General features: G+C 43.4%; 2 protein-coding genes across 4 annotated transcripts in view; one reads left to right on the forward strand and one right to left on the reverse strand.

Annotated features, from left to right (window-relative positions):
- Positions 1-535: 535 nt before the first annotated feature.
- Positions 536-6,001, forward strand: anp32a (acidic (leucine-rich) nuclear phosphoprotein 32 family, member A). The gene is made up of 7 exons (XM_020099527.2): positions 536-812; positions 2,680-2,829; positions 2,911-3,033; positions 3,116-3,314; positions 3,409-3,524; positions 3,620-3,692; positions 4,723-6,001. The coding sequence occupies exons 1-7, from the start codon at positions 759-761 to the stop codon at positions 4,788-4,790; spliced, it is 783 nt and encodes a 260-aa protein (XP_019955086.1). The 5' UTR covers positions 536-758; the 3' UTR covers positions 4,791-6,001.
- A 1,208-nt stretch (positions 6,002-7,209) lies between these two features.
- The window catches only part of coro2ba (coronin, actin binding protein, 2Ba), a 37,444-nt gene continuing 31,380 nt past the window's right edge, over positions 7,210-13,273 (reverse strand). For all 3 annotated transcript variants that reach the window (XM_069525884.1, XM_020099574.2, XM_020099575.2), the window contains 9 exons: positions 12,202-12,351; positions 11,697-11,861; positions 11,172-11,288; positions 10,921-11,025; positions 10,290-10,386; positions 10,093-10,205; positions 9,403-9,493; positions 9,176-9,315; positions 7,210-8,870 (listed from right to left, as the gene is read on the reverse strand). In XM_069525884.1, the coding sequence (XP_069381985.1) occupies positions 8,736-8,870; positions 9,176-9,315; positions 9,403-9,493; positions 10,093-10,205; positions 10,290-10,386; positions 10,921-11,025; positions 11,172-11,288; positions 11,697-11,861; positions 12,202-12,351 (1,113 nt within the window). In that variant the 3' untranslated portion in view covers positions 7,210-8,735. The remainder of the gene's footprint in view (positions 8,871-9,175; positions 9,316-9,402; positions 9,494-10,092; positions 10,206-10,289; positions 10,387-10,920; positions 11,026-11,171; positions 11,289-11,696; positions 11,862-12,201; positions 12,352-13,273) is intronic.

The following is a 13,273-nucleotide window of genomic DNA, read 5'->3' on the forward strand; positions in this document are numbered from 1 at the left end:
GCTGTTCATACCATGGGGAATATAAACCCATTCCTATGCATACATATACATCTATATATATATATATACATATTGCATTTAACACTCATTCTTTTTGTATACAAATCCTGCCTATTTACTTATGAGTATATATAAATATACATATAGGTACGCCATATTTTAATATCTGCTTATGCACAAACACAGTTTTTACGTCCTCGTGGTGAAAGGTGTATTTGATGTACATTTATTTTCCCTGTGTTAATTCCTTTGTCTTTTTTATTGTCTCCTCTTCCTCATTCTGCATCAATCAGCTGTGGCTCTCATCAGCCTGGGATCAGGACAGTTTGATGTGTTGTGTGAATGAGGATCCAGATGTTGTAAACAGCTGTTCTAAGTGACGTGGAGCTTTTCATCCTGCACACACACACACACACACACAAACACACATGTGGCTCCCCTCCTCGTGGAGCTCCTTCACAATAAAGCACAGTGAGAGTCACATTATTCTTTTAAACTTCACTTAAACAACCAAACTTCAACAACAAAGACCCCACCCAGTTCCAACGGGGCGGCGCCATTGGTCCGCGTCACCGTAGATCCGCTCCCTCTTCCTCCGGCGGCTCTGATTGGTCGACGGTGACGACAATCCTGCGCCGCGCTCCCGCCCACCGAGCGGATCAAGTTTGAATGAACGGCAGCAGCTGCTCCGGAGCGCGGACGCACACTTGGATTTGCGGTAATTATCAAAAGTGCGGGTCGTTCATCGCTGATCCAGGATGGACATGAAGAAGAGGATTCACCTGGAGCTGCGGAACCGCACTCCGGCTGATGTAAGTGGGCCTCCCGCCTCTGCTGCTCCGTGTTCCCCGCTCGGCTAACGGAGGAGCTTCGGTTGCGATGATGCGTCTGTGCGCGGATACAAAGTTTCCTCCTAAGTTAAAACCCGGTGGAGATGAAGCCCCGCGGTGTTGCGGTGCCGGCGGCGGGCAGGTGCTGCGGGGGGGACGCGGGGTGAACTTTTTTTGCGCGGCTCCCGTTCGCAGCTCCGCGGTATAAACAAGGCGAAGCGCCGCGAGGAGCCATGTTTGTAACTTTTCATCCACGAACGCGCCCCTTCTGCGTTTAAAACCCCGCGTTATCGCTCTCGGAGCCACGTTTGTTTCTCTGGGGAAATGCGTTAACGCGTTTCAGTCGTGCACTTTGCGCGGTGAGGACGCGGACGCTCAAAGTCATGAAATGATCAGCGATGCGTAAAGATCACCGCCTCGTAGCTGCGTCCAGGACCCGCGGCTGCTCGGGTTATTTCTGCGGGAGATCGGGCAGCGTGACCCGGGAAGCCCGCAGCCCCGCGCAGCCGAGGACCGCGGAGCCCCCCTCAGCGCGCACGGATGGCCGGAAGATCGTTGCAGGCACCGGGCGAGGGCAACCACACCGCGGGAGAGGAGCCCCGAACACCGGCTTCGTTTTTTAAACTGAACCGCTCGGTTCACCGCCTCGCGATGAATCCTGAAAACAAACCGTCGCGTTGTTGTTGTTGCTCCAGTTTTCCAGAACTAGGACAAGCCGCCATTTTACCCAGAAACAAAGACGAAGCCAAACACCGCGATCATCCCGCGCAGACGACGCGGACGAGGGACGTCTCCTCTCCCCGGGTTTTTAACGGAAGTCTCCCCCAAACATCGGTCCATTGAACGACGGTTTGGCTCCGACAGCTGGTCGGGTTTTGCTCTCGGCTCCCGGTCGTCTTTACCCGCCCCTCCTACTCACACATGTCCCTGAACACGACCCGTAGCTCCGGCTCTGTCTCCTTCTGTCAGATCGACCGACGCTCACTTTGTTTCATCGAAGCATCGTAAAGTGTGATATTTACGCAGTGGGAGGAGAATCGGCGCATCGCGATACCTGCAGCGTAGAAATGTGCGCAGGTTACGTGATATCTCTGCGCAATTGTCCCGCTCCTGATTGGCTGAAGCTCGTTAAATATGTGGTAACAGCACCTGTTTGGACATCAATGCACCAAGCTGCAGCTTCTATCTCAAACATCTGCACCTCACACATCTGCACACTTCAGACTCCACATGCTAATGCAATGTTTTCCATTTAAAGGGATAGTTAACCCAAAATGAAAATGCACTCATCTACTCACCACTATGATGAACATCAAATGCCTCCACACGGCTCCTCTGGTGTCATTCAGGTGTTCACAAGCCCCGACAATCAAATTAGACTCAAAATGGCGTCATTTTCAGCAGGTTTTTAGCCTAAACAACCTCTCGTAGCCTCCTACTAGCTACTGCTGCAGCTATCGCATGTTCTCGCGAAACAAGATCAGCAGTCACTAACTACTTCACGGAGGAAGTATCGATCTTTCAGCACTTTGAGCTTTTTGTCTTTTTCTTTTTTCAAAGTGGAGCCAGTTTTACTACTAAACATCCTGCTGGAAAGTTCAGTAAATGGAAGTAGACCATATTTTACAAGTTTAAAAATACATACACTGCAAAGTAAGTAGTAACTAGTCAGGTTAATGGAGTAGTACATTTACCAAAGTATGATAACTCCCCCAAAGCTGAAACTAATATGGATTGCATTAGGAATAAAAGATAGAATCCCTCAAAAGACACTTGAATAAAACAACATCCATACAGACCTTTTCTCAGAACGGACCAATACTGATGAGATGTCTGTTTTGTTGTGCAGGTCAAAGAACTCGTGTTAGACAACTGTCGCTCGAACAAAGGAAAGATCGAGGGTCTAACAGACGAGTTCGAGGAGCTGGAATTTCTAAGCACAATCAACGTTGGACTGACGACAGTCGCCCACTTGCCAAAGCTAAACAAACTCAAAAAGGTGGGTGTGTTTTCTTTTTGTTTCCCAAAGTAAAAACGAATCTGTGACTTGAAGGTGTTGAATATTTCCACCGCTCCGCAGCTTGAACTCAGCGATAACAGGATCTCAGGAGGGTTGGAAGTTCTGGCCGACAAGTGCCCCAACCTCACACACCTCAACCTCAGCGGCAACAAGATTAAAGACCTCAGCACGATAGAGCCATTGGTGAGTGACACCCGGGAATATTCAAGAGAGAGAGAAACCGGCCGAGTGTTTTATCTAAACTTTGGTTATTCTCCTCTGACAGAAAGAACTGGCGACGCTGAAAAGCCTCGATCTGTTTAACTGTGAAGTGACAAACCTGAACGAATACAGAGACAACGTGTTCAAGCTACTACCCCAGCTCACGTACCTGGACGGCTACGACAAAGACGACAAGGAGGCGCCGGATTCTGACGCCGAGGTTTACGCAGAGGGCTTGGATGACGACGAGGAAGACGATGATGGTAAGTACGAGGTGCTGCACGTACCCGCATGATGGGAAGCTGCTCTTAAAGGTGCTTATTCTGGGATATGAACATTTGAATCGGTTTCACTCAGATGTAGATGAGGAGGAGTACGATGAAGATGCAGTACCAGGAGACGAGGAGGAGGACGAGGGGGAGGACGATGAAGAGGAGAACGATGAAGAGGAAGACGACGACATCAGCGGAGAGGTGGGATGAGAATAAATGAGATTTTCATCCTGTAGCTTTTAAAGTGTCGAGTATTAAATAATGGAGACTAACTTTACCTCGTCTGTTTAAACAAGGAGGAAGAGGAGGAAGATGTGAACGACAAAGATGCTGATGATGACAAAGATGCTGACGATGATGATGATGAGGGTGAGTAAAATGGTGGCTGGCTCAGAGGTTTTCTCGACGCCTCCTTGTAAACAAAGTTATCTTTTCCACATCAGGATTTTTCTGAGATTATTTTCTAGAAAACGCCTCCAATCGTACGTTGTTTACATGTTTGCATGTTCGTGCAGGACCTCCGTGTTACCACCACAGTCTGCTGAGCAGCACCAGCACTAAACCATGAAACCACCATTAGGACTTAGAAAGTGAAACTGTATTGTCAAAGGGTGGCATGGTGGAGCAGCGGCTGGCTCTGTCGCCTCATAGCAAGAACGCTCGAGGTTCGAACCCGACTAATGCAGACTCTTCCTGTGTGGAGTTTGAATGCTCTCTGTGAGTCACAAAATCAGTAGACATGCATGTTAGGTTAATTGGCGAATGTAGATTGAAGGGGACTGAAAGCGAGTGGGAGGTTGATGATGCTTCTAAAAGAAAATATCTCCTGGTTAGAAAGCAGAGGAACGCTCAGAAGACACACACTTGAATTGATTAAAAGTATTTTTCAAAAATTCATCACAATTTTTTTGACGTTCTTAAATCTACTTTGTGTATCTCATTGTGTCCTTAACGCTCAGAAATGAGGTCCGTTTAAATTTGTTTTAAATGTCTGTGTTGTCCGAGCATCCGTCCGTCCTACTGTCCCAGCAATGTCATCGATCACCTCAGGAACACTTTGAGGGAGTTTCGTTAAATTCGGCACGAACGTTGACTTAGATTCTGAAGGTCAAAGGTCACTGCGACATCACAAAACACAACTTCAGAATTTCAACACTAATAATTAACAACACATTCCTCAAACACAATGAAACGAAGTCATATTTTACATCTCAAAGGTTAAATTTTATGTCGACACACACAAGGCTGGTAAATCAATTTTATTTTAATTTGGTGATTTTTCTGGTGCGAACACAAACGTGCTCTTAGCGTCTGTTTAAACGTGAAAAGAGAAGTTTGTCAGGAAATCTTTATTTTCTTGTTTCTTGCATCTTCATCTTTTAAACGCTTTATTTTCCAGAGGAGGAGCGAGGTCAGAAGAGAAAACGGGAGCTGGACGAAGAAGGGGAGGAGGATGAGGATGATTGAGAATCCTCGTGAAGCTAAGTTGTGAACTGTTTTAAACTTGTTATCTCCCAGTCACTCCCCAGCAGCCCCATGTATCCCCCCAGTTTCATATTGCAGTAGGAGTGGTTTCTTGTTATTGGCCAGTCAGGTAGACGGGGTTGTCTGAGGAAATAAGTAAAACTTCTGTACCCTTGATGCTCCCGTGTTCCCGTCTTTAATGTCCACTGGTGACTGCTTCGTGGACACCGAGTTTTGTAATATCGAATATTAGCAAAGATAAACCTTTTTAAGAAACATTCTGTTTTCTCACTGTTTGTGTAAGACGAGTTTCTGATGACTTGTGTATTTGAAGACCCCCCCCTTCAAAAGAAAAACAGAAAATGAAACAAAAAAAAAAGAGTGCATGTCTAATACATTTTAAAGTCAACAACTGGATTCCATGTGCGGCTGTCCTCTCCTCGTCTTAAACTTATTTTTGCATTGTACTTTTTTATTTTTAATGTAAGTTATGTGTTTGTAGTGTCACCAGTATGCCAATACTCTGCTGTCCTGGTGTGAAACTTGTGTCTGATCATGCACAGTGTGACCCTCACAGGGCGTATTTTTAAATCATAGCAAAAACATAAAAAAAAAATTAAAAAAAACATGTCTGCCCTTGTCAAAGCTCCTCCTCCTTCAACCCTCAGCTTTGATAGTTCGGAAATTACGTGTTCTTGTAAATAATGACCAAATACTATTTTTTTGTATTCTCTTTGATGACGGCAGACATTGAACAGACAACTGAGGTGAAACTTTGAATTGTAATAAGATATTAAATATGTAATGCTGCTTTGTCTCAAATACGCAGTGTGAAATTTCTTGAATTTGAAGAGAACTTTGTATGCATCAATCTTTCCATGAAGAGACATGTTCAACATCAGAACTCACTCTTGCTTTTCCATGTTCTTTTCCGTGACACGCAGGTGGCAATGTTTGAATTTGTGTTGGTAGAGTAGAGAAGTTAATTGATATATAAATGGAGGCTACAACTGCAACATATGTGCATTGAAGATGTATCGTTTCAAAGTGTAAGCTCTGGAAAACGCTCAGTTATTTGGACTTTGTTTCCACTCGTATACGCAGCGGTCAATTTGGCCTACCTCAGTGATTCTTCACTCTGTTAAATCCACTGTCATCAGCCAAATTCTTTGTTTTTCCCTCCCATTCACTTCAATAAATCCCTTTTATATATGTTTGGAAGTTTGTGGTCCTTGTGCAACAACACCTTGTTACTGTATAAAGGTTTGTGTTGATGGCCCATATTTGCATAATGCAGTAGTCCTCGGGGCCAGTGTGTGCTTGAATGTGCAACAAACTTGAAGGTACGTTTTCTCTGATAGCAGTGATGCGTTTACAAACCCCACCAGATTAAAAAAGGCAGTGCACTCAGTTGATCCTTCAGTTCTTTACAAATGCAGCCTGGAGTTTGCATCTATTTAGGATGTTTGAAGACATGTTTGTAATAAATTGAATACGAAGACAACTTATTCAAACTCAGGTCAACTACGTCTGAGATTTCCACCGCATAAAATCCAGGAATGACAACGCTGGTACCATTGTCTACATTTTGTCTTGGCTGAACGCAGCTCAGGTGAAATTAAAGCAGACGCCTACATTTCCTGCATCTGCTGTAAGTGGTGGACCAATCACAACACAGTTTACCAACTGACCAATCAGAGCAGCCTGTGCTTTATCAGGAGGGGGGGGGGGGCTTAAAGAGACAGGAGCTAAAACCAAGTGTTTGAGACAGAGGCTGAAGAGAGGAGCAGCAGCAAAGGACAAAATTAAGAAAGTGATGTTTTCTGAACATTGGAGCATGAAAACCGTTTAAAATAAAAACACAAATAAAAATAATGAATATGAGCAGAATACGTCATTTAATTCATCAGGTATTTTTTCTTTTCTTATCCAGGATACATAGACTGAGATGTGACTCTGTACGCTGCACATTAGTTCTAAAGACCCGCAGTTTTAACAAAGATCAAACTGAGCAATAATATCAGCCAAAGTTTTCTTCTTTACCAAAAAGTTCGTCAGGTTCAATGCCAGACACATTTGGAGGCAGTGCCAAGGTAACACTAGTTTGTCGAAGCCAACCTGCCAATCAATTCATCTTTAACACCTTTCCACAAACAGTCATGTGATTATATCTCATTCCTCACTTAACAACATGAGAGGCCCTGACTCCGTCGTCTTCCTCCACCTTCTACTTTCACTCTTCATTTCACCTTGGAAGTAACATACATTTACCATTGATGTGTCAGCGGCTTTCTATGGAAATCTCTTCCATTCACGTGAGAAAAAACTGCTCGGTTTTTCTTAATATATGAGATGGATCACCTTTACCTCAAAATCCCAAGAGAAAATCTGTATCTTTGAGAACAAGGAAACGAGCGATCTGTGTGGTTGGATCCAGTTTTATTTGGTTTGGGTTTGGGACATACTCGTGTCTCTGAGTAATACACTGTACATGGCATTATCACGTTTGTCTGATTTACGCAGGCACGTCAGGACTTCTGGATTGTTCTGAAGGAAAGTACAAGGATTTTGAGTTGAAAAATTAAAGCAAAATAAAGCAGAATTTTTCTTTTCTCAAGTGAATGCAAAACTGTTTGTTTCCTGATTGTTTAACTTTTCTAAATGTAGGTATCCAGTTGAAGCTGGTAGCTGAAATAACCCATCCAATCATTGGAGTCCAACTCCAACTTCTCTTAAATGAAAAAAAGAAAAAGAAACATGATCTAGTTGATGATACAAGGGGAGCAGGAGAAAATGACCTCAAGTCTCTAGAGCAAAGTTACACATCTACAGTAAACATGTCTCAGAAACAGTTATGTACTTTGATTAAATGTGAACAGGTGGTTATTATTACAGTTTTCTGTTAGGAAGAGCCAAGAGCAAATCTTCACACCTCAAATGAACCTCAAGGTTCAATTCAAACATTCAGCAAAATCTATCAAGCGTCACATTCATGACCTGCACATCCGCCACGTCGTACAAAAACAATGAGATTAAACAAATGTACAAGTTAATGGCTAAAAAGGTCGAACGTGACAAATAAATAGAAGCAAATATACATTATCGCCCTCAGAATCAGCCCGAAAAACCAATTACAGCCTGCAAAGCTTCCCTTGAGATGAAGTTTGAGCGGTTTAGTCCGACACCTCTGGATCCATGTCTCCCTCGCTGCTCTCCCACTATTTAAATAAAAACATGGTGAGTGAATGAACTATCCAGTCCTTGGTAAAAAAACTGCATTTGGATACAACTACGTGTCACTGTAAGTTTACAGCCAATGTTTGCAGGTGAGGAAAGATGCAATGGGATAAGCAGCTCTGTGGAAAAACACAATCCACGTCTCCGAACACTTCACGTTCGTTTGGTGCGAAACTAAGTCATGGCAGCCATCTTGAGATGACGTTGCAGCTCGCAGCCGACCGTGTCTGCGGCAGGGTCTAAGGCCTTGGGGAAGAAGAGTAGGAACCAGTGACGAGTCTTCTGTATCTTCCAGTTTTGCGCGGACAAAAAGGCAAAGTGAGGCAAACATCTCGACGCTCTCACCAGAAATATGCAACAACTGATCATTAACGCTCGACAAAATTGATTTGTAGAAACAGATGATACCAAAATTGATTGGATCTCAAACTTTCTCTATCGTTTATTTTGTGTCAAGGTGGCAATCCACCAACACTTCCTTTTGTCAGTTACCCATCATACTTGTCATTATTACAATATTCCAGGAATCGCACCATCTAAGATATCAAACAAATCGGGTGCACTACATATATCCAGGGGCAGCAGGAATTTAGTTAGGATATAATGTGATATATCAAAACAGTGGAGTTGGGGGGGGGGGGCTCAGAAGCTTGTCGGAGGTCAGATCCGGAGGCAAAGGAAGCAGCTGTGTCAGTCCAGGAGGCTGCGAGGTCACACGTTGTTGGGGCTAACGTTCTTCAGGTTGTTGAGCTCCAGCTCCAGTTGGCGTATTCGCACGTCCTTGGTGGTCAGCTCCTCCTTCAGCCGCCGGAGCTCGTCCTGCTGCCGGAAGAACATCCGCAAGAGCTGCATAGGAACAGGAGAAGAAAAAAAAAAAAGACAAAATCACTTCATTTAACAAATATAGTTCGACACAAGCATGAAAAGAGAAAAAAGCTCAAATCTTTTAATGGTCACTTCAGCGAATTATGTTTTTTTCACACCATCACATCAGGACTGCCCCGACTGTGAGTTCTGTAAGTTCTTTATTTTGAAAACCAGTTTGTTAATTTCACCTTAATTTAGAACTTCTGTTTTCAAAGTCAAGAGTGAACTTCACATTTTTAGTTTGACAAAATCTTTTTTTTTGACGGCGTCACTTCCCCACAGACCTCGTTCTCTGTCCGGGGTGGAACGTTCTCCAGCAGGTCGATGCCATTCACCACCACACTCTTCTTCTCCTTCACTGGGGCCTTGAACACTAACTGGTTTGGTCGGTGGTAACCGTCCTTCAGAGACATCAACACTGGGTCTGTTTGTACAAAGGGAGCAGAAACAGTCCTGAGCAAGTAAAAACCAACACGACGCACAAGTGTCACATGTCAGAAGTGTTGTTTACCTCTGTCGATGCCGCTCAGCCATTCGCTGGCAGACAGCGCCGGTTCTGTTCCTGCGGTCATGGGGTAGATGTCCTCCTGGTATGTGTCTGACTGTGAAAACCAGGAAAACATCACATTCATTTCTGGTTTCAACAATTACATTTGGCGTGGTTGATTATCTGAAAATCAGAGGGCAAAGAGTTTATTATAATGACACTCTCTATCAGTCGCTGGCCTCTCAGCTCTATTTAGCTTTTGTCTTCATGTTTTCATCCCTGAGTAACGATTTCCATGAAACTTTGAGGAAGGATGGAACATCGTGTGGAACCGGATCAAAGGGAGGATCCAGGAATATATGTTTCACCACTTTCTTTAACATTTTGAGATTTAATTTTGAAATGTTCACAGATTTCCCAGGGAATACATGGATCTTATTGAAAGAAATAGAACAACACCCTAACCCTTACCCAGTACATTTTTTGGCTGAGGTGTGCCGTCTGCTGAGTGTCTTTCTAATTTCCCCTGGTTTGCTCTTAATTATTTACCAGAGAGTTTTCTCACGGTCGATTTCTGTTTATTTCCTGCCACAATACTGGAAGTTCTAAAGTCATTATGTGCTGGATAAATGTAATATACTACACAAATTATTAATAAGTACAAGAACAGAGTCGAATCAGTCGATTCCATTATTAGTTCATTTTCACTCTTACCCTCCTCGGCACAATCATTGAAATGGGTTCAATCAAACCCTTCAGGGTGACGAGCTTGTAGAAGCGGAACACCTCGCAGGCCGCCACGTCCAGCCCGTGCTTTGGCATCACCCCTGTGGACGGGGACAGAAGCATGAGATGACACTGTGTGCTCTCAGTTAGTGAGATCGTGTGTTACTGATGGACACATGACTTACCAAGTCCCTTCTGTGGAGCCGGGGACCTGAACTCCATTAGATACTGCAAGAACGGCTTCTCTGTGGTGATCTCAAAGTAACGGATGTTACCGTCCCCCTGCCAAGAAACCAGAATGAAAGTAGTAACTCTTTTAAGTTGTTAACATTAGACATTTTAATGATCAAATGATACTAGAGGCTCTGATTTCCAAAGTAAAATTATGCTGCTTTAGATTTTGCTTCTTTTAATATTTACCTCTGGAAGGAGGTTGTGATTTAATTGCCGCTTGTCTGTGTTTTAGCATAATTATGTAAAAACAGTGTACAACAGCTCATAACTGCTTTATGTGGCTGCCTGAACACGTCTTTATAAAATATCAAGACCAAAACCAGAAATATAGTTTTCTGCAGGTGCAATGTGCAGGATGTTACTACTCACACACACCTGCCGTCATCAGTGCTCAAACCTCATTTATCATGGTAATAAAAAATGTTCTGCACATTTTCTTCTTTTCATGGACTCAGTTTCTGAACTTATAGCCGACCTATAAATGTCAATCAAAAATATCACTTTCTACACATGGTATACAACAGTAAATGTGGGAAATATGTCAACAGTCAATGTTGTGGCACAGTCAGGGGAAGTTCTAACCTTTCCTGCCAGGTACAACATGTGTGTGTCAGCGTCGTAGAAGGGAAACAACAGTCCTGAGAGGCCGTCTATATCCTCCTCCACAATTGGCATCGACAAATCCTCCTGGGAAGAGCAGCACACACACACACACACACACACACACACACACACACACACACACACACACACACAGATTTAACACACAAACACACGCTTGCTCCACCCACTCTGGCATTATAGGCATGAGCCATATGGAGGCGTTGTCTGACCTGATCCCACAGAGCGATCTGCCGGGTGTTCCAGCGAGAAACCCCTGTGGTGAGCAGCCGCTTCATGTTGCCCAGGAAAACCACTCGGTTTACACGGTGGTTCTTACAACTGGCTTGCTGGTGGATCAACATGCAAAGATTAAATGAAGCATTAGTGCAACATGATAGCTCACAGTTTTTACACAGTTAAAGGTCCAGTGTGTAAGATTTAGGAGAAAGGGATCCAGTGGCAGAAATCAAATATAAAATAATCCTAGTGATGTTAATGATTGCATAAACTTAACACCTTTTGAGTTTTTATGAAAACTGAAGACCAACACAGGTTCTCTCTCATGTTGGGGAGGGTGAGGTGAGGGGTATTCAGCTGCAAATAATTTATAATCATTCAAATGTATTTTACTTGTAATGGCCAATAAACAGATATTTTCCCTATTAACAGTCATGTAACATGGTAAAAAGATATATATTTTTAAAAGTTCTTCATGTCCATGCACACTCCAATAAAATCAGTCCCCCCGCTCTGACCTGCAGGACTCTGCCCGAGCGCGGCTCAATGACTCGCAGCGTCTTGTCTTTGCAGCTGGTGGCCAGCAGGCTGCCGTCCGTGTTGAAGGACATGCTGAGGATGACGTCATTGTGACAGTCGATCATTTTCACCGGCTCTCCGATCTCCAGGTTCCAGATCAGGATCTGGTGCAGCCAGGAAAAGATTGTGTGATTATGTTGGGAGGTTGTGAATGTTGCGGTGCCACAGACACAACAGTTTCTCTGCTGATCCAAGAGATCCAAAGTGAAGTAAGAAGAATGTCTGATAGCACTGGGGTTTTAAATATCATCACTAATTGAAATATACAGGGCTGTTGAAAGCTTTTGAAACATTAGACATCATCATCATCATTATCCCTTAATCTGTCAATGTTTTGGTCTATAAATCTATGAATATTTTATCTAGAAACAACCATAGACCAAGGTATCAAATGCATGGTTTTATCCGACCAAAGCCCAGGGACATTATTAATTGATGTAGTACCTTGTAGTCGTAGCCGGCGCTGAAGAGGATGCCACTGCTGGTGGGATGCCACTCGATCAGACCCACCCGTCTGCTGTGACCATACAGCTCCAGCACGGCCTCCGTCATGCTGCGCCTCAGGCCCCCCTCTGGGATCTCCCATACTCGCACCTGACACGTTCACAAATACACACAAACAATATATGTGAATACACAACTCAACGTCATAAAGCATGCACACAAAACACAAATATTTATCAGCACTTTCATGAGAGCATGAACAATATGAGCCTTTTCACAGACATACATGTGTTTGCTAATATGCGCCAATATAGAAATGTGTATTTTATGTATTAACACTACAGAATTCAGGCACAGTGATGTTGATATTTTAAGTAAAAATTTAAATTTTCTATAATTGGGTATATTTCTGCTTTCTTTTTATTTATAGTGGTTATCATTAAAGTTTATGGTTAAACTGTAAAATATCAAGCCTCAGGTACATTTCTTTTTCAACATCTTAGGAATTATATATATATATATGTATATATATAATATTGACATCATATGGTCGGGCTGTAATTCTTACATAACAGGTTAGTAGATGTATTACTGTTACACATTTATCTCATCTTATTACTGTGGACTGCAAAAACCCAATCAGTGTAAAGCAGTGATAGATCCCTCTGATCAAAAACACCTCTTGCTATCAATGCAGGCCGTTGCAGTAGGATTAGAGTGGATTATAGCGATGGCTCCAGGCTCTGTGTTGGAGCAGAGGAGATTATCCTCCAACAAGTGAAAGCACTGAACAGGACTCGGTGCTCTCGCTCTGCTGGACTCAGTCATGTAACAGGTGCATGTACTGGAATAAAAAGGGCCACCAGGGGTCTTATCGTTGGTCATGTAACATGTGAGTGATAGTGAGGGAGATGTGATTTATGTAAGTCCTATAACAGATTAATGCCTTGCTCAAAGTCATTTCACATCTGTCACTTGCCATTTTCTGGGCACTGACCCATAACAACATCATCGACCGGAATCCAATCACAAGCTCGAGTCCAGAGTGAATCAGTGACCCTGTGAATCATTG

This window comes from Paralichthys olivaceus, chromosome 1 (genome assembly GCF_024713975.1).
Source record: "Paralichthys olivaceus isolate ysfri-2021 chromosome 1, ASM2471397v2, whole genome shotgun sequence".
Classification (NCBI taxonomy): domain Eukaryota; kingdom Metazoa; phylum Chordata; class Actinopteri; order Pleuronectiformes; family Paralichthyidae; genus Paralichthys; species Paralichthys olivaceus.